The 27,845-nt window shown below is 46.6% G+C and overlaps 3 protein-coding genes across 3 annotated transcripts; 2 read left to right on the top strand and 1 right to left on the bottom strand.

Moving 5' to 3' along the window:
- Nucleotides 1-2,228: 2,228 nt before the first annotated feature.
- LOC111842426 (uridylate-specific endoribonuclease C-like) lies at nucleotides 2,229-7,024 on the top strand. The gene is made up of 7 exons (XM_023809012.2): nucleotides 2,229-2,403; nucleotides 2,971-3,070; nucleotides 3,358-3,469; nucleotides 3,752-3,873; nucleotides 4,714-4,826; nucleotides 6,020-6,173; nucleotides 6,320-7,024. Exons 1-7 carry the CDS (start codon nucleotides 2,393-2,395, stop codon nucleotides 6,578-6,580), a joined length of 873 nt encoding a protein of 290 aa, XP_023664780.2. The 5' UTR covers nucleotides 2,229-2,392; the 3' UTR covers nucleotides 6,581-7,024.
- Nucleotides 7,025-9,711: 2,687 nt separating this feature from the next.
- On the top strand, nucleotides 9,712-18,081 carry polr3b (polymerase (RNA) III (DNA directed) polypeptide B). Its single transcript, XM_023809011.2, has 28 exons — nucleotides 9,712-9,932; nucleotides 10,083-10,115; nucleotides 10,464-10,520; nucleotides 10,623-10,687; nucleotides 10,767-10,842; nucleotides 10,985-11,085; nucleotides 11,881-11,972; nucleotides 12,169-12,286; nucleotides 12,418-12,526; nucleotides 12,643-12,765; nucleotides 12,861-12,977; nucleotides 13,240-13,374; nucleotides 13,457-13,618; nucleotides 13,704-13,904; nucleotides 14,104-14,266; nucleotides 14,425-14,578; nucleotides 14,856-14,930; nucleotides 15,051-15,149; nucleotides 15,299-15,426; nucleotides 15,516-15,725; nucleotides 15,833-15,991; nucleotides 16,214-16,331; nucleotides 16,441-16,583; nucleotides 16,853-16,956; nucleotides 17,064-17,230; nucleotides 17,318-17,431; nucleotides 17,570-17,743; nucleotides 17,922-18,081. Exons 1-28 carry the CDS (start codon nucleotides 9,861-9,863, stop codon nucleotides 18,049-18,051), a joined length of 3,399 nt encoding a protein of 1,132 aa, XP_023664779.1. The 5' UTR covers nucleotides 9,712-9,860; the 3' UTR covers nucleotides 18,052-18,081.
- Nucleotides 18,082-19,413: 1,332 nt separating this feature from the next.
- LOC111842440 (MOB kinase activator 2) lies at nucleotides 19,414-25,517 on the bottom strand. Its single transcript, XM_023809056.2, has 5 exons — nucleotides 25,087-25,517; nucleotides 21,622-21,773; nucleotides 20,749-20,845; nucleotides 20,532-20,656; nucleotides 19,414-20,300 (listed from the first exon to the last, which is right to left on the bottom strand). Exons 1-5 carry the CDS (start codon nucleotides 25,182-25,184, stop codon nucleotides 20,056-20,058), a joined length of 717 nt encoding a protein of 238 aa, XP_023664824.1. The 5' UTR covers nucleotides 25,185-25,517; the 3' UTR covers nucleotides 19,414-20,055.
- Nucleotides 25,518-27,845: the final 2,328 nt, after the last annotated feature.

Raw genomic sequence — 27,845 nt, 5'->3', positions numbered from 1 at the left:
AATCGGCTTTCTTCTGGGACGGTAAAACAACGTGGACTTCTATTTTCCAATCTCTGCTAACAGTCCTTGCAGCGTGTAAAGTGAATGAATATCAATTCTTCGGCGTAGGGCGCAGGCAGGATCGCCACCCCCCTCCCCAGTGTCTGGCACTGTGCTCGCGCTGACAGGTAGCCCCCGCAAGCCGCTTCCTGGAAATGACATCTCATTTGAGACACGAGCCGCCGGCGGGCCCCTGAGTACTGCGCCGGTTTCCATGGAGACAAGGCGTTCGCCAGGAAGTACATGTTTTTTTTCGGGCCATTCGCGCAATGGCTCGATTGATTTCTGTTGCTTGTTGTGCTTTGGACCGGCGCAGCAACACAAACGCGACAGCTGTTTCCATAAAGCTCGAGAATTGTGGAATCCTGCCTGGGGAAACGTTTTCTATGCTTTACCTTGGGAATTGTGCGCTCGTACGCATAAGCAAGCTGTTTTGCCCAAGCTGTCTATGACCTTAAAGGAATCGACCTTCATAACCTTAGTGAGATACAGTCCTTCCCACATAATTAATCACGTGTTTAGTTAGTTTTCTTCTTTACCATGAATGACAGAACCTGCCATAAATGTTTGATTTGTTCTCCCCCCTCATTTCAGTGGTGTTTAAGCACAGCTTTCACAACAATAGCTGACTGTTTCTCTCAATAGTGAGTGATCTTGAGCAGATGCATGACAGGTTGACAGATGTAACCACCACCAGGGTTTGGGCATAATGGGTTGTGGTATTTAGCCGATGCATTTGTACAGACCAACCAACTTCTAATCACTTTATCCTAATCATGGTAGCCGGGGGCCTGGAGCCTCTATCACAGGTAACATAGAGACTGGTGTCACCCTGAATGGGATGCCCAGTCCTTTACCTGGCACATAAACAGACACACTGTCATATTCTTGATAATTTAAAGATGCCAGTGTAGCCTAACTGCATGTCTTTGGACTGTGAGAGAAAGTTCTCACGACATTCCAACCCCAGAGTAGATCAACAGCGCCACCTACTGAGTCACCCTTGTACAGACCAGCATTACAAGCTAATCCATTTGTATACCTGGAGTACTGACTGGCATTCTGCCCTCTTCTGGCTCTGCATCCATTCCCTTTAACTGCTACGCTGCCTGATCATTGGGCCCTTTCCGTGTGTTTATAAGTGCAGCCTGCTTGCTTTGCCTAGTACGATGTGACCTGGACCTGGCTGGTTGGCACCATCTCCGGGGGGGGGGGGGGTGGGCCGCCATCGTGATGTTATTCTGGAGGACAAGGCGTGTCCAGAGGCTCAGGGGTCTGTGTGGTGTAGGCCAGAGAGGCCAGTCACTGAGCCCATCACTGTCATTCTGTTACGGCTAAACCTTTGCCCTCCTCAAATGGACCAAGGATGTTTTCATGAGGAGAATCAAGTAAGTTAAACTAGAGGATAAAATAATGTTTAGTCAATCTTGCTCACCTACAGTAATTCAAGGTAATATGTGATTTTACTGGTATATTTAGTAGTTGCTAGGTATTATGTAACTACAAGTGTATATTTTACCTACAAATCTCATCCATGAAGCTATTCCTCAGTACATTCTAAAACCAAAAATAGGGTAAGTAACTTTTCTTTGTTGACTCATCATAATGAAAATATTTGATTTCTGTAATTTATTTGCCTTTATTTACACGAGGACCTTTTGAGATCAAGATCTTTAACAAAAGGGCCCTAGAGAAAATGGCTGCGTAATCGCATAAATGAAATCATGAACACAAAAGAGACAACAAAGCATAAAATAAAACAAGGTGACAGGTGTTCGAAATCTTAGAGTCTTCTGGAGCATATTCCACGTAGCCGGAGCAGCAAACATAAAATTGGCCTCGCCAGACGTGGTGGGAACTTTGGGAACCAGTAGATGCAAACAACCGCTAGAGCGCAAGGAACATTAGAAACATTCAAGTAATCAAGTCACCAACTTAACAGTGACGTAACTGCTAATCGTCCTCTTCTCATAAGCGGCTAGTCGGAGTTCATACAATTAAACCAGACTGAACTTGCCTAGTCAAGCTAGGTATAAAATGTACAGGGCTCTTAAAACACGCTTATTTGTATAATTAAAGCAGAAAATAATATCAATGTATTTGTTTCAAAGAGAAACTTTGATGCCTTGAAAGAATGTTCCGACTCTTGGTTCACGCGAACATTAGCGTTTGTGGAGCTACTGTACGTAGATATCATACGGCAGAGGACTAGACTGGGCGTCTTCGGGTGTCACACTCCCAGTATGATTTCCGTGGGGTGCGGCCAGTTGCGGAACTCAGGGCGACTCCTATTGGCTGGAGCCGTGGTTTAACGTTAGAGAAGGGAGGGTTTCAGACGCTGTACGATAGCACCATGGCACGCAGGTAGGTCGTAGTAACGGCACATTTTTTCTTATTATGTCGCCGTTTGCACGGTTGCACAATCGCCCTTAAGGCGTTTATTCTACTGCTTTGCACAATGTGCGACTGGATTGTATAACGGTACTTATATGGTACTTATGCATCCGTGGTATTAAAAGTTGGAGTTTGGGTTCCTCTCGTTATTTTCCAACTTTGGTAAGTTTTCTACACAGATGGCAGTTGAATTGTTGATTGCGCACCGAAAACACAAAATTACTTTTAACATGGAGGATGGTCCATATATTTCAATGGTAAAAGCGTTGAATTGGCCGAAATACGGCGTTCACCACAATTATTACCGTGTTTTCTTAGTACTAGCGATAAGTTTCGTTTCCACGAAACTTCCTTGACTTGTTTCCTCCCCCAGCCTGTATGCTGGCCAAACGTACTTTCCCGGAGATTTAAAAATAAATAAATAAATAATAATTATCTTTTTGTGGTTTTCCAGATTTGCGACTCAAAGGGAGAATTAATAATAATAATAATAATAATAAATCACACTAATTGAAAGACTTCTTGTTTACCTTGCAGTCAGGGTGTGAACCAGGATCTATCAAATCTCCTGAATGAGCTGTGGAAGCTGGATGTTAACCGACTGAAACCGGGGAGGGATTACCGCCTGCGTCTGCAGGTACTGGGCTCGTTTAACCGGTTCAGCATCTCCGCCCTTCCTCTTCGCTGTCACGGGTGGCGTACAGTTAAATCGTTGTCCTTAATTAAAATACTTCAAATGCTAATTCGAATATTTAAGTGATGAGATAAGCAATTAAGAAATGTTTCTTGTTTTTCATAAACGTTGTAACTGGTTGTCTTTTTAATATTGCGTGAATTTGACAGTTTCTTTTGTGTTTAAACCTTTGTCGCCCTGCATGAATGTTGGAAACATGCTTTCATGTTCTATCTGGCCACTCGTTTCAGGGGAAGGCGGGTTACGTGGCTCAGGGCAGCAATGATGCCAGGGACAGTGCTAAATTACCTCTGTTCTCCTTCGTCAATGAGGCCAAGCTGAGGAGCATCAAAACCTACAACAGTAAGATTGCCTTAAGCCAGTGTAACCGTAATGTGGACTCAATAGTGTAGATTAGTTTATGGATTGTAGGGGCGTAACAATATGGTGGGAGTGTGTGTTGAGTTGGGTGCAGACTTTGGGGCTGATTTGCTCCTACCAGTGTTGAAAGCAGACTACACCCTTCCTCAGATTGGAGGTTGGACAGCCTGAAAGATTAACCACTTCAGGCAGCCAAGAAAGTTATATGCAACATGTTGTATCATGCAGGCTCCTGCTGTGTCAGCTAATAATACCCCTTTTCAGGCTTCATGAACCTGTTGGACAACTATGAGATGTCTACAGGTTCCCCAGAGACAGTCACTGCAGAGGAGCTGGCTGAGGACAGCAACTTCCTGGATGCCATTTTGCAGACCAGTGTCATGAAGGTGATGTCCTTAGATGCTGAGAGTCTGCCTGCGTCTCGTTTGTTGTTTGAGGGTTGAGGCATGACAAGGTCCACTTAGCAGCCATTGTTCCTGGTGGTGATCAAAACCAAACTGGAACTTTTCCCAGGCAAAGTCTGCTCCTTATCCAGTGAAACAACCTATATACCCTAAATGACAAGAGTAAGGAATTCTCATCCCAGATCTTTTATACGCTAACGTAATCAAAGAATAACATGAGGGAAAACATTTAAAATGGCCGCGATCATCATTATGAAGCTCCAGCTCTCTAATTTAAACTTAATCAATCCATGTACCTATTCTGATCAGACTCCAGGGTACAAGGGTTGCCTGTACATGCATAATCACACACTAGGGGCAATTTAGAGACTCCAATTACCCCATTAGCCCAACTGCATGTTTTATACTGTAGGGGGAAACTCCTGCAAGCCCCACACACACAGAGGGGGTGGCACGCAAAGCCCCAACCCTGGAGGTGTAAGGCGGTGGTGCCACCCACAAAGCCCCCGTCATTTGAAGCTAAATATATTATTTCTGGGAGTTTATGGGTGTATTCAGTATGTTTGGTCTTTATGACTGTCACCTGCAATGGTGTAGATTTTTGTATGGACAGTGGGGATATGGTCCTGCCAATATTGTAGGGGTACCGTGTGTGTTTTGGGGGTGGGGGGGGTGGTGGTTTCGGGGCTTATTTGGTCCCTGTCAATGTTGAAACCAAACCTACACCCTCAGTTTCCTGATACTTTTTGTACTGAGTGTACAAACAGTGATGCAACACATTGCTAACATAATGCTAACTGATACCTTTTCATTCCCCTGCAGCGTGCTCATGAATACTTGGTCAGCAAGCACCAGTCCCCATCGGACTTGAAGAGTTTCAAGAATCAGCTCTTTGACATTTGGTTTCGGCTCTACCACCGAGAACGAAGCGGGGGGTAGGTGATGCCCTACGTGGTCCAGCATGCGGAAAGTTTTTCAGACCCCTTCAAATTGTCTACAATCTGTTATGTTTTAGACCCATCATAAAATGAACTCTATTTTTTGATGATCAATCTACACCCAATGCTCCACAATGACAAAGCAAAATCAGGCTGTGAGTGTTGTTAACTTATTAAAAATAAAAACTGAAATATCCCTTTAGATAAGTATGCAGACTCTTCACTTGGTACTTGGTTAAAACACTTCTAACAGCAATGACCATCACATCTTCTTGAGAATGGCTCACCGTTTTTAGACGTTTCTCCCATTCTTCTTGGCAGAATCTTTCAAGCTCACCCAGGTTTGATGGGGAGCGTCGATGCACAGCCATTTTCAGGTCCAGAGATGCTCTATTGGGCTCAGGTCTGGACTTTGGCTGGGCTTGGGTTTTCCGTGAGAATTGCTCTGTATTGGTCTGAGTGTCTTTGAGGTGCTTTTTGGCAAACTACCTGCGGGTCCGCAAGTGCCTTTTAGTGAGGAATGGCTTCCAACTGGCCACTCTACCATAAAGGCCTGATTGGTGAAGTGCTGTACTGATAGTTATGCTTTTTTAAGACTGTCTGTCGTTCCAAATCTCTTCCATTCGAGGATCATGGAGGCTACTGTGCTCTTGGGCACCTTTTAATGCTGCAGAAATTTTCTTGTATCCATCCCCAGATCTTTCTTGCCGCAGTGTTGGTGGAACTGAGGAAATGGCTTGGTTTTCACTCTGACCTACTCAATCAACTTTGAGTCCTTATATAAGCAGGTGTCTGTCTTTCCTGATTGTCTAATGAATTCACTTTGGCGCAAGTGGACTCCAGTCAAGTTATAGAAGCATCTCAAGGGCAATTGATAGAAGTAGGATGCCCCGGAGCTCAATTGCAAGTGTTATAAGGGTCTGAATACTTATGTAAATGGGATATTTCAATTTTTAATAAATTAACAAAATACTCCCAAAACCTGTTTTTGCTTTGTCATTATGGATTACTATGTTAAGACTAATTACAAACAAAATCCATTTTAAAATGAGTATGAAACATAGCAAGATGTGGACAACTTGAAAGGCTCTGTGAACTTTCTGTATGTGGTAAAATCCAGCAAATGAGTTGCAGTGTGTGACTGGGTAAATAGCTCACTTCTCATCCTGTCATTTATGTGTGCCAAACAGAGAAGACTCCTGTGGGTTTGAACACGTGTTTGTAGGGGAGACCAGAGATTCGAAGGAGCTCATAGGCTTTCACAACTGGGTCCAGTTCTACCTGCAGGAAAAGCTCAAAAATGTGGACTACAAGGGTTACAAGGCTGTAGGCAACAAGAACACGGTGAGGAAGGTGTCTGGCCTTTTATCTAGAATAAGTGAGAAAATGTCAAAAATGTGATCTCTTATGTATGATCCACTGAGTGCAGGATTATGAAAGTACTCCATAAGGCAGTAATACTTTTGGTAACCATTATTTGACCCCTGCAGCCAGATGAAGATGACCACGTCCTAAACCTGCAGTTCAGCTGGAAAGACCTGGTGAAACCTCTGGGCACGTCCTTCATTGGGGTCAGCCCTGAGTTTGAGGTGGCGGTCTACACCATCATCTTCCTCATGTCCAATGACAAAAAGACCAGTGTCATCGTAAATGTGGATGAGTACCAGCTGGAGCTGGTGGTGTGTCGGCATGGGCACGCCATTGGGACCTCCTACCCCAAACTGCTCAGCAATAACCACCAACACCGATAGGCAGAGGCTGGGTGCAGAACCCCAGGGTCTGTTCCTACAGCTGATCCCCCTTCCCTGCTGTTTGACCCTCATTGCAAATACCCAGTGCCGTGCCATGTTTCCTAATGCTTCTCTTACATTTATAGTGCATATCTCCACTGCAGACCCCCCCCCCACCCCGGGCCAGTCCCAGGATCAGACCACGGTTTTCAACCAGTCATAGTTAGTCTGTTACATGACCATGGTCACATGTTCTTCTGTCCACTTGGTCACTTTGGTTCCAGGTGGTTGTCTGTTACTGCCCAGCAGATATCATATCCCTATTTTTAATGCCTTTGCTAATGTATAATCTTTTTTAATATACAAGTGCTTCTGCCTATATGGCACTTTTTACAGCAGTGGTTTGATTTTGCGCTATTCAATTTGGTCATTAAAATATACTAAGATTTCAAGCATCAAAAAAAACTTGTCTCAATTTTCTTAGAATGTAAAAAGCATGTTGCATGTTGATATTTTAATTTTGACTTCATTATTAGCAATCATGATTGGATGGTCTGAATTGTGATTTGATTTGCTGAGTAGGCTGGATTAGATTGAGCCTAGGATCAGTCTTTGGGACATGATAGACTGGGCAATGGGGTCATAATTAGCTTCATCCACCACACACAATTTTGAATAATATACTTGCACATTGTATGAAAATGTTCCCTTGACTTGCTAATAACTTGTTGCAAAAAGCAACAATTTGACATGTTCTCGTTCTCAGATCAACCTTTAAAAAAACAAAAAACATTTATTTTTGGTTAATTTATTTAGCCAGAATCTACGGTGGACATTAAGAATCCTTACAGCTTCATTCTTCACCAGAAACTCCCGAAAGCATTTAAATGGTCAAGCAGCTGAGAAATGGATGGTTGGTGTCACCTTGGAATGATGAATGAATGGCCCTCATTTTCTGAATCACGCAGAGACAGGATTTTTATTTGAGCTGCATTTCTCATGTCAGATTGTTTCTACTGGAACACCAGTGGGCAGCTGAATCTGCCTGATCATGAGCCTGAAAATGTGTCCTTTGTTCATTTCCAGATCTGAGAGCTCAAACACACGAGGATCTGTATCATCTCTGCAGCAGTAGTAGCTAGTTTAGTGGTTAAAAACTCCTATGCCAGCAGTATATTATCCAACAGGACACGGCTTTGTAGGACCGTTTAGCTGAACACTGAGTGTTTTGGAGGCTCATTGTTTAACTCAGCTGATTGTTTTCTGACCCAGTGGAGCACCTGCTATCTGATCACCAAAAGTTCACCGAAATACAATAATAGAGTTTAATCAGACCAGAATCCATTTGAGGGCTTGATATCTAAAGAGTTTAAAACCCTGGAAACGAAGCAATTGCTTTAGCAGTTATGACACTTGAAAGATGCTTTCACTACATCTCTTCCTGTTGTCTGAGTAGCCTCATGCATATTGGTTCCATGGGGCACCATCACTGAAAACAAACATGTTTACACATTTTATAATTGGTCACTGTAGGTCACAGAGCAGTGGGAACCACCATACTGCAACTTATATGAGAATAATCTTCAAAACATTGCTGATGGTATGATAAGCAATGCATGTGACTAAATCATGAAAATTGTTGTTCATTATATATAAAAATACTATGATGGTTTATGATGTATTTTTTTTTTTATCAATTGGGGTTCACATTGGACTACGTGACTGAGGACATAATATAAAAATAAAGTAGCAGGTGAAGTCAGGGTTTGAAATCTCTGTAGTGCAAATCATGGCATGTGTGGGTGTTCATGTATATCCATTCACTCAATTTTAATACAAGTCTATGGCCCTAGGGAGGACAAATCGGGAAAAACATTCACACGGTCACATAGAGAAAATGTGAACGCACAGTTGGAGTCAACATTAATTTGGAAATTCTCGTCTATGGTCTGTGGGTGGTAATTGCAGCACCCAGAGGCAAACAGAAGAATACAGAGAAACCACGCAAATACTCTGGAGCGTAGAAGCAACACAACAACCTATAGAGCCATCAACCCCCCTGTGTAAAACCAACCACAATGTCTGCAGCCTCACATCTGACTGAACAACATAGGAGACCAACAAATTACAACCAAATCCATCTCTGTGTTAGTGGTGCTATTAGAATAGAAAAAGATTAGTTCATAATTACAATTACAGGCAGTGTATGGTCCTAAACTGATAGCATCAAATTAGGATTCGTTTCATACTTTCGTTTAGGCCACTTAAAATTAATAAATTGTTTTACATGGCCGCCCGCCTCAATTTTTTGGTGCCGCCTCGATTTTTTTTATATTTTATATTTTTCAAAAAATCCGTTTTTTTCACCTCAAAAACTGTCAGAGATCGTCAATGTGCCAAATCCTGATATCCTGTGCACTGTGAGCAAGTGGTCTCTTGTAGGGTGGTCCAATAATAGTGACCCTCATTGAGGTCAAACAACAGCACTTCTATTGTTTGAAACAATGGAAGTGCTGTTGTTTTGCTACTGTTGAGAGCTGACTGAAAATCCCTTAATTGCTCTGTACAAAGGCAGAATTGGCCGTTAAAATTGGACGCTTTTATTGGGCCATTCTGTGGCAAGACCATTAAACACTTAGACTAGGCATTTGTTTTGAAGGGTTCTCTTTTCTTGTAATTGTTTGAACTGTTGAGAGTTTAAAATGTTGAGATACTGATAAATTAAAGTTTAATTTTCTAGTTTTAGTATATCTCTGTTGCCGATCGTCTTTTCGCTAAAAATATAAAATCCCCTACTCACCAATATTTTAGAAGTTTGAGTCATGTAAAACAATTTATTAATTTTAAGTGGCCTTATAGAAATACTAATGTGTTGTAGCAGGGGAGTTTTTAGCTATTGAAAAGATTAGGAGCGAAGTCAAGTTTACCTGAGACTTGACTTTTTTTGAAGAAAGATTGGCATCGGGGCTAAAATACTTGGGTCAAGGCTTAAAATACTTTGGGTTATAGACCCGAGAGATCGGACCTAACGACGCCCACGTGCTGTAGAATTGCACCTAGGCTTCGACGAGAACAAGCTAAGCGCTAAAGATGAAGTTAAGACTTTGGGACACTTGCGCCCTGCACCGGAAGTGTATTGGTCCCCCGGAAATATAATCCTCCGGTGCGTTTCTGCACGGTGGAATATTTATGCAGCACCCGTCAGTTTGGGTTACACGTGTATAGCAATTGTTTTATGTTCATTGTGGAGGTATTGCGATAGTTAACCGCTGTCTCTGGGGCTTTTGTGACAGGCGGAATTATGGAGGTTCTTGGCGAGGAGTTTGGTGCTATGACGCCGCAGCAGCTCGCCGCTCCGGTTAATACGGTGGAGGTGAGACTTTGAGAGGTCCATCTGCCGTCAACTGCGGCACACATTCGGTCTAAACGAATTCTGAAAATGTGATGTTAAAACGCTATATAATGTACTGTAATACCTCGCCTCCAGTACCTTACAGTTTTACCATATCTCTTTCTTTTTTAGGAAAAGTGGAAACTTTTGCCAGCCTTCTTGAAGGTAATTTTTGACCAGTCATAGGCTGACTGAAAATCCCTTAATTGCTCTGTACAAAGGCAGAATTGGCCGTTAAAAGCACAATATCGTGCTGATGGTGCTGGGAGTTCTGGTTTGCTTCACTGGTTCTGCTTATGATGACGGCCTCCTGCGGTGGATGCAGATTACTACACGAGCTGCAAACCCACAAGGCTGTATAGAAACTCGGGGATGCTTTTGATGCATAAAATCATTTTCCAGTTAATCGGCTTTTAAATGCCATTTAACTGGAATCCGTATTCATAATAATTTTGCCTGTACTATCTCGATATGTTCTGTATTATCTCAAGTGAAATGGATTGTGTTTTTTAGGTGAAAGGGTTGGTGAAACAACACATTGACTCTTTTAACTACTTCATTAATGTAGAGGTAAGGGTATCGTGATTAATTTATATAGTGGTGTGAATTGTTTATGTAGTAGTACTGCATTTCAGTACCACTTAACATCATCTTGCCTTTTAACCATTCCAGATAAAGAAGATCATGAAAGCCAATGAAAAGATAACCAGTGACGCTGATCCCATGTGGTATTTAAAGTAAGTTCCCGGCATGCTTGAGTTGAGATTATTGGGGCATCAGCAATCTTACCAGTCCACCGCCCAACTCTGCATGTAGGTACCTGAACATCTACGTGGGGATGCCTGATGTGGAGGAGAGCTTCAACGTCACCAGACCGGTGTGTCCACATGAGGTAAGTGGTCCTTCTCGGAGAGCAAGTGTGCTGGGTCCCCCTGATGAGGCTCATTGAAGCTAGTGTTGCTGGATTGGTTTCTCATTTTGCTGTGCATAGAATCTTGTATTACTGTGAGGTGAGTCGTTTGTCCTCCGTCCAGTGCCGTCTGCGGGACATGACCTACTCTGCCCCCATCACGGTGGACATAGAGTATACACGAGGGACCCAGCGCATCATCCGCAACGCACTGCCAATTGGAAGGTGAATCGCTTGTGTCGGAGGCATTGGCGTTAAATTGACTGTTTATGGTACACGTTTATTTACCAAAACATGGGAAAACTTTCTTGGTAAAGATCAACTTAATTGATCCCCGGGGGAAATGCATTGGCTTACAGCAACCAGGTAGATTGTGTGTGTAGTGCAAGACAGTACATAACGTATCGACAAATAAACTTAACACAAATTTGTTTAAAAATTGCACAAACTTAAGAGCAATGTGTACATTTTGTGTTGGGACATGCATGTGCTGTAACACAGTCATGGAAATTTTATGCCGTTTTTGCAGTTTCTTCCAATTGCATGGAAGGTAATTTAATGTGAAATATTACAGCTTTCTCCCTGATTTGAAACCGTGGATTTAGCCTGATGTTTGGTTATGAGCTGTAGGGTAATGACATCCCTGTGTCAGACAGACAGCTGGTCCGGCTCTCCCTACTGACTCCTCTGTCCTGCCCTCCCACAGCTGTTCAGCTGACCTCCTTTTAGCAGGGTGGAGTAACAGAGATGGACCCGGCATGAACATGTGTTGCTAGCAGATATTTGATAATGACTCTAGTAATAGTTCAGATGGTTGTGGGACCATCTGTGCCATGTGCCAGCATGTTTGCAAGTTGATTGACCCGTGGAATGGCATGTTACATTGTTACATTTTGGGTGTGTTACTCCATATCCCATCATTGATGCCATGCCCGATTGTGCCCGGAATTCAGGAGCCGCCAACAAAGCTACATGTCCTGTATCCCTCTTTCTGAAGAAGCCCCCCCTTTATCCCCCCAGAATGCCTATCATGTTGCGTAGCTCCAACTGTGTCTTGACGGGGAAGACGCCTGTCGAGTTCTCCAAGCTGAACGAATGCCCTCTGGATCCAGGTGCGTGGAACATGGAACATGATCACTTTGCTCCTTGGGGCTGCCTGGTCCCGCGTTCTCCAGATTCCAGAATGCTCTGCTAGTCGGAACAGATACCCCCCCCCCCCCTCCAATAAAACACTAACCATAAATATAAAACCTCCCCCTTATTGATGGTCTACTGTCCAGGAGCGTAAACATATTTTTGTTGCTGTAGGAGGTTACTTCATTGTTAAGGGCCAGGAGAAGGTCATTCTCATCCAGGAGCAGCTTTCTAAGAACAGGATCATTGTGGAGCAGGACCGGAAGGGGGCCGTTGGGGCCTCTGTGACCAGGTACGGTGACTCCTCTTCACCCACCTGATTTTCGGTTGATTCCAGCCTTTGTTGTGATAACCTATTCATTATAATACAGTAACCCAAGCAGGGACTGATGCTGAGCTTTGGTCTCTCTCTGTCTCTTTCAGCTCCACCCACGAGAAGAAGAGCAGAACCAACATGATCGTCAAGCAGGGTCGGTTTTACCTGAGGCACAACACACTCTCTGAGGATGCCCCAATTGCCATCATTTTTAAGGTGAGTTTTCACGTGCCTCTTTGTGTGACCCTCTGCATTCCATCCATCCCTTCTTCCTGAGTACAAACCTGTCTTGATGACCTTTTAAGTAAAAGCCCCACTTTCTCTCCCTGCAGGCCATGGGTGTGGAGAGTGACCAGGAGATCGTGCAGATGATTGGCACTGAGGAGCATGTGATGGCTGCCTTTGCTCCAAGTCTGGAGGAATGCCAGAAGGCCCAGATCTTCACACAGACTCAGGTCTGTACCTTGCCAGCTGGTCTTAAATCTTTCCAAGTCATTCTCAGTATCTTACTTGGAATGTTCTGTGACTCCTGGAATGCTGGGATTTATAGGCCCTGAGATACATTGGAAACAAAGTGCGCCGTCAGCGAATGTGGGGGGGTCCAAAGAAGACCAAGATGGAGGAAGCCAGGGAGTTGTTGGCATCCACCATTTTGACACACGTACCTGTATGTAAACACTGTCTTCCTGTGAGCTCTGTGTAGCCAAACTCTCTGTCTTTGGGGTGCTGATTTCGCTTTACCTCTGGTGGCCTTTGTGCTCTCACCTTGAATGTGTCCCCTGGTTTTTCTGGATATTGGGTGAATTTTTCTGTGCAGGGGTTGGCCAAGTTGGCAGGAATGTGAATTAATCAAGATTAATTTTAATCTGTGCTTCCACTGAGTGTCAAGACCTTTTGAAGGTGACTTTGGCTACTGGTGGACCTTCCAGGTAAAGGAATTCAACTTCAGAGCGAAGTGTATTTACCTGGCAGTGATGGTCCGGAGGGTGATTTTGGCTCAAGGGGACAATAAGGTGGATGACCGAGATTACTATGGAAACAAACGTCTTGAGCTGGCCGGACAGGTGAGCTTATTTCCGTATCCTTATGGTGAATGGCATGACTGGACATTTAGGATGAACTCTTAACCTTCTGAATTCTACACAGCTGCTCTCACTACTCTTTGAAGACCTGTTCAAGAAATTCAACTCGGAACTAAAGAAGATCTCTGATCAGATCATCCCCAAGCAGCGAGCTGCCCAGTTCGATGTGGTTAAGCACATGCGGCAGGACCAGATCACCAACGGCATGGTTAACGCTATCTCGACCGTGAGTATCAGGCACCAGATGGCTGACCGGTTGCTTTCCCTGACTCAACTCAGTAACATCGTGTTGGTTTCACAATGTCTTGCAGGGAAACTGGTCACTGAAGAGATTCAAGATGGACCGACAGGGAGTGACCCAGGTTTTATCCCGTCTGTCCTTCATCTCAGCTCTTGGCATGATGACTCGGATCTCCTCACAGTTTGAGAAGACCAGGAAGGTCAGCGGGCCGCGCTCGCTGCAGCCCTCCCAATGGGGCATGTTGTGTCCCTCCGACACACCTGAAGGAGAGGTTAGTGGGGACACCACACAACACCTTACCACACCCAGTATAATGTTCTTGAAACTTCTTTGGTTTTTGTTACCTGCTACTCTGACATTGGTGCTCTTATAGTGAAAACTATGGAACCATACCTCTGCTCCATGTGTATCAGGGCTTCACAGTAATAAAATGATGACATGAGGTTCTACCCTGTGGGTTCTGCATCCAGGCCTGTGGGCTGGTGAAAAACTTGGCCTTGATGACTCACATCACTACTGACATGGAAGATACACCCATCATCAAGCTGGCCTTCAACCTGGGCGTTGAGGACGTTAACCTGCTGTGTGGAGAGGAGCTGTCCTACCCCAGTGTCTTTCTCGTTTTCCTCAACGGTAAATGCCATTCTGCAGAGGCAGTCTCCCACGAAGCAACCCTGGTCAGCCATGCACACTCATCTGCTAACCCTGCAGAGATTTGACCCTCTGACCTGTCTGGTTGATGCTGCCTCTGCTTGTATATGTGTGTGTGTGTGGGGGGGGGGGTTCCACAGGTAACATCCTGGGCGTGATCCGAGATCACCAGAAGCTGGTGAACACTTTTCGACTGATGAGGCGGGCCGGGTTCATTAACGAGTTCGTCTCCATCTCCACCAACCTGACCGACCGCTGCGTGTACATCTCATCCGATGGGGGGCGGCTATGCAGGTGGGGGCAAGGAGGGGATGTGGGTGGGACTCGCATTGACATTTCAGTATGAGAGAACCATATGTTCTATACAGATGATACCATTGGTTTGGAACTGGGGTTTACTCTGTGGTTTAGAATGGAAGTAGGGGTGTTCTATGTACTGCAAAAGAGTTAACTGGAGTCCGAATAGGGATGGGCTTTACTGCCTGCTAGAAGTAGGATTGCGTTCTGTATTATCGGAACATACTTAGACTGCATTGATGCTTAGGCTGAGGTTAGTTTCTTTTTCTTGCAGGCCGTATATTATTGTGAAAAAGGCCCAGCCAGCTGTGACCAACAAGCACATCGAGGAACTTTCCCAAGGATACAGGTGGCCACACTTCCTAATTTTAGTCTTTGGCATTTAGTTGTGTTGGTGTCAACAATGCATTCATCACACTGTGCGAGTCTCAATGGTCATGAAGATTTGGTCCTGACTGCATGCTTTCAGGAATTTTGAGGACTTCCTCCATGAAAGCTTGGTGGAATATCTCGACGTGAACGAGGAAAATGACTGCAGTATAGCCCTTTACGAATACATGATTACAAAGTAAGTCTTTCTCACCAACTCTGCCCTAAACAGCTGTGATGTTCATTTCTGCATTCATAAGGATCCTTGGGGGAAGAAGCATTGCAGGATTGAGGGTAATTGTTTAGAACTCTAAACAATTGCCATTATCTACACACTTTTCTCTACAGGGACACCACGCATCTAGAAATTGAACCATTTACTCTGCTGGGAGTGTGTGCTGGTCTGATTCCCTACCCTCACCACAACCAGTCCCCCAGAAACACCTACCAGTGTGCTATGGGCAAGCAAGCAATGGGTGAGGGGAGTGTGTGTGTCTGTGGCATGTATTCAGCATAACTTGGATTATCGTTCATGTTTTAATGTTTCTGTTGCTGCCTCCTATAGGGACAATTGGGTACAATCAGCGGAACCGCATTGACACGCTGATGTACCTGCTGGCCTACCCTCAGAGGCCAATGGTCAAGACCAAGACCATCGAGCTGATCGACTTTGAGAAGTTGCCCGCTGGCCAGAACGCTACTGTGGCGGTGATGAGCTACAGCGGCTACGACATTGAGGATGCGCTGGTGCTGAACAAGGCCTCGCTGGACAGAGGTGGGATGTCATTTCGGGGTTGATTGGAGCTTCCAAAGGGGGGGGGGGGGGGGGCTTCTGGGTGGGGCTGTCGATTTGAAGCTTTCGCCGTTTGACCTTCCTTGTAGGGTTCGGCAGATGCCTGGTCTACAAGAATGCCAAGTGCACTCTGAAACGCTACACCAACCAGACTTTCGACAAGGTGATGGGGCCCATGCTGGATGCTGCCACCCGCAAGCCCATCTGGCGACACAGCATCCTGGACGCCGACGGCATCTGCTCCCCTGGTGAGACCTTCTGCCTGGGCTCTGTCTCCATGGCTGGCCTGTACTCTGCTAGCTGCCTCTCTTTGCAGTTAATCGGGGAAAGAATTAAGCTACACAGGGCTCCAGCCCCCCAGGACTGGAGTTTGACACCTCTGCTATAACCCATTTGATTGTAGTCTGCAATAATATCTATGGCTGGAAGGTCTGAAGCCCTGTCTGATTTCCCTTGTTCCACGTGTCCAGGTGAGAAGGTGGAGAACAAGCAGGTTCTGGTGAATAAGTCCATGCCCACTGTCACACAGACGCCCCTAGAGGGCGGTACCCAGCCGGGACAGCCGCAGTACAGGGAGGTCCCCGTCACGTAAGTGTTCTTTGCTTGATCCTGTTCCCTTGAGGTTGGATGAGAGTCTTACAGAAAGTGAAAGTGGTCTCTGCCTGTCACCAGCTGGAACTTGCTCCTTATCCTACAGGTACAAAGGCTCGACGGACTCCTACATCGAGAAGGTGATGATCTCCTCCAACGCAGAAGACGCGTTCCTCATTAAGATCTTGCTGAGACAGACCAGGCGTCCGGAAATCGGCGACAAGTTCAGCAGCAGACATGGGCAGAAAGGTTGGTCAGCGTCTCCTGGAAGGTGTTTAGACCACTTTTCTCTTGTCTGTGATCATGGTGTAGCACCGGCTCTACCGTATGTCATGGACATGTAAGAGTGGGTTATGTGAGTTTTATTTGTCAAACTCGTCCTTGGAGTCCCCCAGACAGTCTACGTTTTTGCAACTGGGCAGCTGAGAGGGAGCAAAAATGTGGATCATCTTAGGGTCTCTGTGGACCAATTTGAGAAACACTAGGTTATGTGGAACTTAAGTTCCTTTCTCTTACAGGTGTTTGTGGGTTAATTGTCCCACAAGAGGACATGCCCTTCTGTGACTCTGGAATCTGCCCAGATATCATCATGAACCCCCATGGCTATCCCTCCCGTATGACGGTATGTCCACTAGGTGGTGCTTTTGACTCTTAACTCCTCCAGCCAGTTTGGACTGTGGATTCCATGGCTACGTCACACACTTGTTTACACACATGCTTTTGTTTCAGGTGGGGAAACTGATTGAGCTGCTCGCCGGCAAGGCGGGGGTCCTGGACGGCCGGTTCCACTACGGTACGGCCTTTGGCGGCAGCAAGGTGAAGGACGTCTGCGAGGACCTCATCCGTTACGGCTATAACTACCAGGGGAAGGACTATGTCACGTCGGGCATCACCGGGTGAGTCGGGCAGTCCCCTGTAGGGGGCAGTATAGAGTGTGGGATGGCTTTGCTGCTCTGTGTGGACTCTCACCTTCTCCTTCCCAGGGAGCCACTGGAGGCCTACATCTACTTCGGCCCAGTTTATTACCAGAAGCTTAAGCACATGGTTCTGGACAAAATGCACGCGAGGGCTCGTGGACCCAGGGCTGTTCTCACCAGGTGAGGAGTAGTGGCTTCTGGGAAATGGAGTGTCCACCAATGCATGCATCCGGCATCTTCATTTCGCTTGATGTTTTGTTAATTCAGAAGCTGGATAGCAGTGGAATGTCTATGCACATCCTGTTGTCCCATCTGCAGGCAGCCCACTGAGGGGCGCTCTAGGGATGGCGGCCTCCGTCTGGGGGAGATGGAGAGGGACTGTCTGATTGGTTATGGGGCCAGCATGTTGTTGCTGGAGCGGCTCATGATTTCCAGCGACGCATTCGAGGTAGACGTCTGTGGACAGTGCGGCCTGCTGGGATATTCCGGCTGGTGAGTGTCCTGGGAGGTGGCGAAGGATGCTGGGATACTGGGGGTTAGGTCATAAGAGGTTTAGTTTATCTGAATGACAAAGGTAGACTTTGGTAGTATGAACCATGCAGCCCATGTGACACAAACACGGCTGTGTCTCTGCTGGCTCCGCCCACTCTAACATGTCTCTGGGCCGCAGGTGTCACTACTGCCGCTCCTCGTGCCACGTGTCCTCGCTGCACATCCCATACGCCTGCAAGCTGCTCTTCCAGGAGCTGCAGTCCATGAACATCGTGCCACGTCTCAAGCTGTCCCGCTACAATGAGTGAGGGGAAGGGGGGGTGGGTATGGAGGTGATCTGGGGGGGGGGGGTGTACTGCTGGTCTTCATTTACCACTGAAAAGATGCTGCTCCAGTCAAACCAGTAGAGTTATAAAGAATAATTTAGGCTGGTTTGCAAAAACTAAAATGGATTGTACGTTTACCTCAGTCTGTACGTGAGTCAGGTTTGTTTTTGCAGAGGATGTGTTTTGGAGGAAAAATGTTTCATTATGTAGAAAATGAAACTTTTATATTTTTTTTTGCCCACCCCCCCGCAATGGGTTGGTTTGCCTCTTTTTGTGTGTGTTTGTATATACATATACTTGCATTATATACACATGTAAAGTTACATATGAAATTGTATGTATGGCATAATTTGTTATGGTTTACAATAAACTGCTACTTGTTATACTTGCTAAACTGCTGGTTATTCTTTGGGAGGCATGAGACCGGGGGGGGGGCACGTTGCTGTTAGATGTACTTTGGCCTAAGGTGGCAGTCTTTGACTCGAGTTGTGGGTGAGAAGGGAGGTCATCCAAGATCATTTGGGTTTAGGGAGAAGCTCTTGGGGACCACAAACAGGAGTGGGTCCTTCAAGTTCCCACAGGGAGCTAAATTGGGAGACGGTAATACGATTTTTTTTTTTTTGGAGATATCCTGGTTCCTGTATGGAGATGCAGGGTTTCAGAATGGGAAGCCATTGTCCTATGCATCTTTTGCCACCAAAAGAATTTAAGCAACACATGTTTAATGGGAACAATTAAGTTTGTCATTTGGAAAGGTTCTTTCACCTGCTGTCCTGCAGGTGTCACTATAGAGCAGTTGGCCGGATTCTCTTCCTTTCCTTCTCAAATGACCAATTGCAGGATGCAGCATTTTCCCAGGCTGCTACAGCAATGGGTGGGGTCAGGCTTTGACCAAAGCAGGATTTTTAAATTTTATTTTGTAATTTAAACCTGTTGTTGAAGCACATTACAGCTGTTTCAAGTAGCGAAGAAAGACAGGGTGCGCTGTTGATTGGCCTGTGTGAACCCAACTACAACCAGTAGTGACAATTCAGGATAGACCGGCCGAAGGGAGGAGCAGAGTGATCACATCATTGAAGCAGAACTTTTTTATAAAACAGTGAGTGCTGTCTTAGTCAGTTTCCTTGCAACAATAAAATTCTGATATGGAAAACTGCAGAGTGAATCCAAATGGGAGAACCAATGCTTCAAACGCGTTCATGTCGTCTTGTTTTTAAGGAAGCTGTGTGTGGGCTGAACCCCTGACAGCTAAGGTAGAATGACTAGGCACTAGACTCAGCAGAGAGACGTATCAACGTCAAGTCAGAGTGAGCGGCGTGAAACGCGGGCAGATAAACACGCTGGCACATTTCACAGGAGCCTTTTTATTTATTTATCAAAAGTACGTTTAAAAGAAAAGGCAAATATGAAGCTCTCAAAAAGAGGACATGGAAAACGAACACCGGTAGAAAAAAAAAAAAAAAGGTTTTTAAAAACTGGCAACCATCATTATGTAACGATTCAGGAATTTAACAACCGACTAGTCGTTGCCATGGTGTAACTTAGAAAGAACGTACTGATAAAACAGGCCGTCAGACGAGTCTGCAGCATATTTGGGTAAAAAAAAAAAACAGGTTCTACTATTCAAATTCATTTTTAACTCTTTATTGCTACCTCGTGTCAAGCAGGGGAGTCAGCCAACTCTGTCATATTACATATACCTGCACATAGGATATGTAGATAGAAACACAAATTTTTTTCCCCCCTTAATTATCTAGCTTTACACACTGTGGATGTAGCCATAGGTTCACAGTTTGCCTCAGAGGTCAAACCCATCACTGTCGAGCCACCCTGTGTCTCAGACCACCCACAGCATCCAGCCGTCCTCACAGGGTGAAGAATGAGGATTCCCATATCCTAACAGGAGACGGTCTTGCCGATTTCTCTGTCCCTTAAATCTCCGTGCTCACCAGGGGCAGGACCCCCACCACCTAGCTCCCCTCGGACTCAAACACCATTGAACTCCATCAGCGCCGAGATGAGGTCGTCCAGGGGTGCCATCTCTGCAGGCTCCAGTAACCCGAACTCTCGGCTGAAGGTCACTAGGTGAATCATCAGCGTGTTCAGGTGTGGATGCATGTCCAGGCGCACCACGTCCCGGAAGTGGGCCCAGTACAGGTGCGCCAGTGTCCGGAACAGGAAGAGGAACACCTTCTGTACCATGAAGATGTAGCCATTTGGGAAAGGGGAGCCTGGAGATGTCGAAGGAGAAACGACCGTTCAACTATAATCATGACGCCATTGTTAGAGCAGTTAACTCAGACAAGGCCTACTTTCACATGTATATGAATCTCATTTGATAGCTGAGTTTCTCTATTATGGGATTACAGCAGCTTAAAAGCTGAATTAATTACAAATACTAAAGATATACTAATAAAAATGTTAGTGAAATAAACTTGGAACATCAGAGGAAGCGGCCCAACCTGCCCTCGTGGGGAAAACGGCCTCATCAGTGAGCAGCTCCTGGATGTAGGACAGGGCATAGTCCGTGTACAAGGGGGCGGAGCACTTCACCTTCCTCCCGTGGTCGTCCATCCAGGAGTAAACCCTTGGAAGACAGGGAACGAAAGAATTGTTGGATGGGGAGCAGATAGCACCCCAGCCTTGGCCAGCCTGGGCGGTAGGTGGGGGTCTGCTTACATGTTGCCCGGGCCGTTGATGGTGGGGCAGGTTTTGCTGGTGCAGTACTCCGAGAGAGCACCGCAGAGCAGACTGATGTTCTTGAAGAAAGCCACGGCTGGAAGGGAGAGAAAATACGGCAGAATGGAAAATGGATAAACCACCATAATATGGCAGAAGGAAGGAATCTCGGAGACCTGAAGCGAAAGTGAAATATCTGCCTACAGCTGTCTGGTATTTGCGATTATCTACAACGTAGCACTTTGTGTGCCAAGGGCCCTTTGACTTCATAACCTTTAGCTGACTAATTTGTTTGAATCTGCAGAGGCAGCCTTGAGCTCCTGCAGGGCTCAGACACAAACCGCTGATTCAGAGGGACCTTCAGCCCTAGAGAACTGTGGACTTCTGCCGTTTTGGCTAGAGGAGAAACGCTGGGCCCAAAGCTTGGTCACTTTGATCTGCTGTGCCAAACAGTTTGCGCAAGCCACAGAACCAGAGAAAGTCCGCCGAAGGTCATGTTTATGCAGGACTCTGCTCAAATGAAATCCACATAATTATCCCAGTCATCCAATCAAAAGGATATTTTTTAAAAAGTAACGGCTATATATGACTTCTTTGTTCGATTGCGAATATCCTGTAATTACTGTATTTTTTGCGAATTGCATAAATATAAATGGTGAGGACTGAATGGAAACTATGAGTACATGTGCACAGTTAGAGAGGACAAGCCTGGATATTTTTAAGGAGCACATTTTAATCAGCCGCAGATATATATTTTAACAGAAGTAAAGCCGCCTGCTGCCAGGTGATTGCCCCCAGAACCCCTGCTGATCGCCCCCAGAACCCCTGCTGATCACCCCCAGAACCCCTGCTGATCGCCCCCAGGACACTCACTGTTGCTGGCAATCCATTCGGCCCTGTCGAGCCCCTTAGGTAGTGCCGACAGCGTCCTCATGTCCATGTGGCCAACGTGCTCCGACACATAGTCACTCAGCAGGTAGGGCTTTTCCTCCAGGGACGGGGCCACTTTGGAGTTGTTGTTTTTTCTGGAGGGGGATGATACTGATTTGTAAGGTCGTGCTACGACGGCAACCTGAACTCCAATACAGAGTTTAATGGTCGGTTTGCATCAGTAACTGATCGGAACAAATATGCAGAGGTGGAAAGTTCAGGTATAGAAAGCACAAATCCAAAGTTTTTGTTTCAACCAACCAGTTGAGTCCTCTGTGACTGTGACTCTTTATACTCAACGGGTTGGGTGGGTCTGGATTTGTACTTTCTGGACCTGAACCTTCCACCTTTGCAAATATGACAGATCTTACTTTTTGTAGCCTTAATACTGCACTTTAAATTTAAGCAGAATGAAATATAAATGATCAGACGCGTCTTTCACACACGTGGTCGCAGCATCTGGAAGCACGTTTATTGCACGCGACCAGCTGCTCTATGCATACGGCCACTTCATACGCAGGAACTTCACTTTAATATGCCGGGGCGTAATTAGAGAAAGCGGTTAATTCGTTAAATTCAGCCATCTGGCGATGATGGTGATGCTGGTATTCGGTCGGCGTCATTTATTTTCATTTATTATAATTCCTCTCGTCTTTCTAAAAGCGATGAACTGCAGCAGTCAACCCCCACCATTCCTTTAATTTTACTCAAAATCATGCATCAACGATTTTGTTTCAACAGGAATAAAATGTTGTAGAAAAATGTTCAATACTAATCTGTCTCGCTCAGCCACTGGTGCTGTAATTCTTCCAAATATACAACCTGGATATAGCTATTAACTTACAAGAGCAGCATTTAACGTGAATTTATTTGCAACTGAAAATGAGAAAAAGAGGTAAATCAGTCAAAATGCTTTGGATTATTATAGATTTGATGTGAATTCTGCAGGTCTAATTGCTGGTTAACAGTGTATAAGCCGACTTTCCCACGATTCCAAAACGCCTGCAGAGTTTGGGTCACATTTCGGGGCCCCTGCTCTGAACCTGAGCTCAGTGTGAGAAAAACCGTTTAGTTTCCGGACTCGCTAAAAACGGCCCATTCCCGTCTTGAGAGAAGCCTGGCATGTGTCATGCTTACAGTTAGTCTGTTCCCTCACGAGCCACTCTGCATTGTTTTATTTAGCAGATGCTTTTGTCTGTGACGTACAAATGAAGCAGATAAGCAGAATACAAACATATGACCGTCAAGGTATAGTGTGGCTAGGCGGAGCTTCCAGTGACCCCCCAGGTACACATGTAGGCACTATTTCACTGCTATTCCATCACCATTCAATTCTATAGGAGCAGGACCTACATCAGATCTTCTAAATAAAGCAAGACCCAAACAAGACTAATACTCAATTAGTATGCAAGTCTCTGTGTTATATGTGGGGAAAAAAAGAGTAAAAAATTTATACCTTTGTCACAGGCTTGGTGCCCTCAATGGTCGGCCAATTGCACCCTAGCTGTAGGTAAAGGTACCTTTTAAGGTACAGAAATGGACTCTGAGGGACATCCTAAAGGCACAAAGAACATTAATGTACCATCAATGGTACCAAAATGCTCCTCAGACTTCATTTCTGTTAAAAGGTACAGTTAGCTACAGATAAGGGTACAAATGGCAGACCCTTGAGGGTACAGCCCCAGAGACAAGCAAAGGTACAATTTCTCCCTTTTTTTCTGAGTGTAATGTAACTTAATATACACATACAGGTTTGATACCTTTGAACACTGAAGGCCAAAATAAAACAGAGTTGGACTAATGTCACTTCAAAATATCCTTTGTTACTGAGATGTTTCCACAACAGTTTTCAGACGTTGCTCTCTGATGTGGCCCTGGGGCAGTCAGCCACACGCAGTGCAGGCTTTGGCCTGTAAGCTCGGTCACGGAGCACTTTCGCTGAAGCCACTGTCAAAGAAAGGACCTCGTTTGCATATTTAATGCACTGGGGTAGATTTGCCTTTATACAAAGTAGTGAAAGGTGCCTGCTTTGGGTATAGTAGATCTTCGGCTCACGGTGCGACTGTTTCACCCCCAGACAGCTCACTGCCACGGCAAGTTGCCCTTAGAGTTTAATGAATCTGCGTGTGGTCTAAAGGACCCTGAAGACGACGACGACGACAACATCGTGTGCTGCTAACACACTGCATCTCCACTGGGAGTCTGGCCAAGTGAGGGGTTCCCTTTGGCCTCTAGAGGGCACACTCCCCGGAAGTCTCCCCAGAATATATGTAAACCCAGGAATATAAAGACAAACACTGAGAGGAATTGAGGGAAAAAAAATAATAGGTATTCTGAAAACAGGAAAGCTTGTATGCAGAAGACCCACCTCACCCACCTAACTGTATTGGGGGTGAAGTTAGGAACCATAACCATGGAAACGATCAGGAAAGCTCAAGGGGGGGGGGGGTATAGTGGTTAGCCCAACTGCTTCACACCCCTGGGACCAGGGTTCGAGTGCGTGGAGCTTGTGTGTTCTCCCCAAGTGGTTGTGGGGTTCCCTCTGGGTGGTTACCACATGGCTATAGGTGTGTGAGTGCGCACTGTGATGGGTTGGTGCCCCATCCTGGGTTGTTCCCTGCCTTGTGCCCTGTGATGGGTTGGTGCCCCATCCTGGGTTGTTCCCTGCCTTGTGCCCTGTGATGGGTTGGTGCCCCATCCTGGGTTGTTCCCTGCCTTGTGCCCTGTGATGGGTTGGTGCCCCATCCTGGGTTGTTCTCAGCCCTTAGGCTCTGGACTCCCCATAGCCCTGAATGGGATAAGTGGCTTCAGAAAATGGATGGAGAAAAGATCAAGTGAATTTTTTGGGTATGCTGACTAATGTTTCTTAACTCAGCTCTCGGGGGTAGCCCCGGACGGCCCACGTTTTCGCTCCCTGGTATAGACACACGGACAGGCCAAAGCTCCTACCCACTTTCATCCAAAATAAGGGAAAGTTTCCAGAGCTGACGTCCTCAGATAGGCATGTGCTCTCCGCTGTTTCCTGAGCGCCGAGGGTGGCCAGTTCTGACGTGGAGCCTTTCATTGCGCTGCTATGTGCATTTACTGTGTTTATACTCTCACTGCACAGCCGTTTGAACTCGCGCCTGGGCTTTTTAACCCGTTAGGATCTGCACAGGGACCGTGCTCTTGGTCTGCTGTGCCGGGGAATGAGCTGAGCTCAGATTCTCTACCGCTGAGACTTATGCTGCCAATTCCTACTACGCAAAACAATTCAGACTATGGAAATAGGACAGGGAGTCTCTCTCTCCCCCCCCGGAGCCAGACAAGCAGCACTCAAATACACACGGGCGCCCTGCTGCGAGCGTTGGATACGGGCACGGCGGAGAGCAGGGAGACGCGGCGAGGGGGGGAAGGAGCCGTACTCACAGCTTGTGTCCGCTGATGTCGGAGAAGTTGGCCTGGCCGGTAGGGGGGGGGGCGCTCTTGGCGTCGGTGGTACTTGTGTAGCTGTGGCAGCCTCCCATGTCTGCGAGGACCGTGGCGATGGCAGTCCGTGACTGCTGCCCCCATGGGGGGGTCGTCGTGGGGGTGTGGGGCACGTCCTTCTTTTAGTTTAGTTTAGTTTAGTTTAGAGTGAACCAACGTCCTCGGCTTCAAAATCCCCCCCAAAGAAAGTCCCCCCCCCCCTCCAAGAAGCTGGCCCACGTATCTTTCCGTGTGTTGGTGTCTCAAAGCGGAAGCTGGAAGCTGAAAGCTGAAGCTTGCTCCTGTCCGGGATCCTGCTGCAGTGTGCAGCCTCTCTACACACAGACAGGCAGGCAAAGGGAAAAGCAGGTCAGACCAGTAGGCTGAGCCTGGAAAATATTTGCCTTGGTGAGCCCCACCCCCGCCTCCACACGAGCACGCACGCACGCGCACACACACACACACAGCGCTGCACACGCTCAGGGGGCAGGTGTAGAGGGCAGAGCAGGAAGCTGGGTGTGCTCTGCTCAGCTGTGTGGGCTGAAGGGGCTTTGCTGTAGTACTGCTGCTATGAATGGAATCTGTGGGTGTGTGTGGGGGACGGGGGGGACGGGGGGGGGCTGCCAAAGGGTGGTAACGTTTGGTATTTGCCGGCTTCCTGTGGGACGGAGTGCTCGACGTTTCTCCAGTGGAGTAACACGGCACAGAGAGTCGGCTGATCCACTAAAGGCTGTAGTGCAAACAGAGGCTGCGGCAGGTGACAGAGAGTAAGACAATGGGGGGGGGGGGGTTGGCTGGCCTTCGGCTTTCAGCGGACAACAGAGCGGGGGCGCTTTACACAAGGTGTGCTTCAAGTCAAGCGCCTTCTCCACTTTTGCCCGCTGTCAGATGCGCCGGCTCTCAGAAGCCCGCATGACTGCCGGCCATGAACAGACAACGGGCCAGGGATGTTTCTCAAACACTGCACACTGGGCAGAAAACAAAACCCCTTCATGTGTTTTGGTAGCAGCTTTTTCCAAAGCGGCTACTGGGAAAAAAAGTTCAGAAGGCGCCGTCAAAACAAACAGAGACCGATAACCAGGAACCGTTTATTAAACAAACCTCACATCGGCTCTGTTCTGTTTTCCTCCAAAAGCAGGTGAAAGTACAACAGACACAGAACAGTAATAAGACAACAGTGATGCCTGTGTTTGATTCAGCGGGTTCCCTAAATGCAGATGGATGTTCAGGGCCCACAACTGCTTGTGAGAGTCCCTTGCAATGACCACTTCAATGACATGAACTCAACACACAGCCTTTACTGTATTTATGTGTTTTATTTGAATTTACAGCCTGTCTGACAACAAATAACATGTACAGCATTGTATACAAAAACAGAAACCAGCCAGCATCAGTTTTTAACGATACAAAAAGGCTTCACGTGAGACTGCACACGCGTTCGTGTGTGTATGTGTGTGTGTTTGTGTGTGCGCGCACGTGCGTGTGTGTCTGAAGGCAGTGTACACGTTCTCGTGTTTCCTCTGTGTACCTCTCACCTACATACATACAGTTCAGTACTCAGAGGAACCCAGGCGTGGGCTCCGGACCGCCAAAGCACGTGGGCACGATTGTTACCGTGACGACTACCGGCTGGAGCTAACAGAGACCACACAGCGACAGGGGAGCTGACAGCCGATTGGCCAGGGCATCCACAGACGGAGCCTCTCGCGGGCCGCCTCTGTGGTCTGGCAGTGGGGTAAAGGCTCTCGGGGCGGAGGCCGCAGGGAAAGGCATCCAGTCTCGGATCTTTAAATAACCCGCGGCTTATGTGGTCAGGGGAAAAACAGAAGGGCACAGGCCGCTTCATTTAAGGACGCAATTTGGGAACCGCGCAGAATCAGTGAGTCTGTGAGTCTGTGAGAAAGGGATGCAATGATTTCTGTGGCGCTCAGAAGTGCTTTCTGCAAAAAGAGCAGGCAAAGCCCAACACCTCTGCTTCCTAATTCCTCAAACATGCTTGTCTGGGGGAAAAAAGGCATCAGAAGTGTGATGCTGCGGGCGACGGGGATAATGTTCAGGATCCGATTTCGCCCCGGCCGAGGAACTGGCCAATCGGGAACCCAAACGGCTTGACTGCCACCTTCTTTCAGTAATATGAAGAGGCTGCCAACATCTGTCACCGTCCCAATAGGACTGAGCTGCTTTCTAAGCCCCGAGGCTGAGACTTCAACCCCCATCAGATTCTCACCAACAGGGGGTGTTTTTCTATTTTTTTTTTCCTGCAGTTGCCTGGATGTTTTAAAGTGGCCGGGTTTAGAGATCAGGTTCACATTCAGAGTGTCTGGAGCCTTGTTTATGACTTGATACCGGATTGTTATTTTTATGCGGGATAAAAAAACCCAGAAATCAGTCGGTGTGATTTAAACTCTCCAGGCCAGTCACGATAAAAAGGATTCAAAACTGAACCAGGAGCCGACTAGGTAAGTAAACACGGGACACAGGAAGCTCCACCCACTGGTCATGCCTTCAGGGACTTTTTTTGATAAAAGACGGCCTACGAGGCTTTGGGAGCGACAGAAACAATACATGGGGGAGGATGCTCGACATGGGAAAGCAAGCATTCAAACACGCCTCCCCGATGCACTCGCACCCTTGCTGGTTGGGTGGCATGAGAGGGGCATTATGGGAAATGGTGTCGTGCCTCAGGAGATGAACAAACCAGAAATAAACGGCTGACAGGA

This window comes from Paramormyrops kingsleyae, chromosome 1, assembly GCF_048594095.1.
Source record: "Paramormyrops kingsleyae isolate MSU_618 chromosome 1, PKINGS_0.4, whole genome shotgun sequence".
NCBI classification, from domain to species: domain Eukaryota; kingdom Metazoa; phylum Chordata; class Actinopteri; order Osteoglossiformes; family Mormyridae; genus Paramormyrops; species Paramormyrops kingsleyae.
This window is presented reverse-complemented; position numbering and strand designations above follow the sequence as displayed.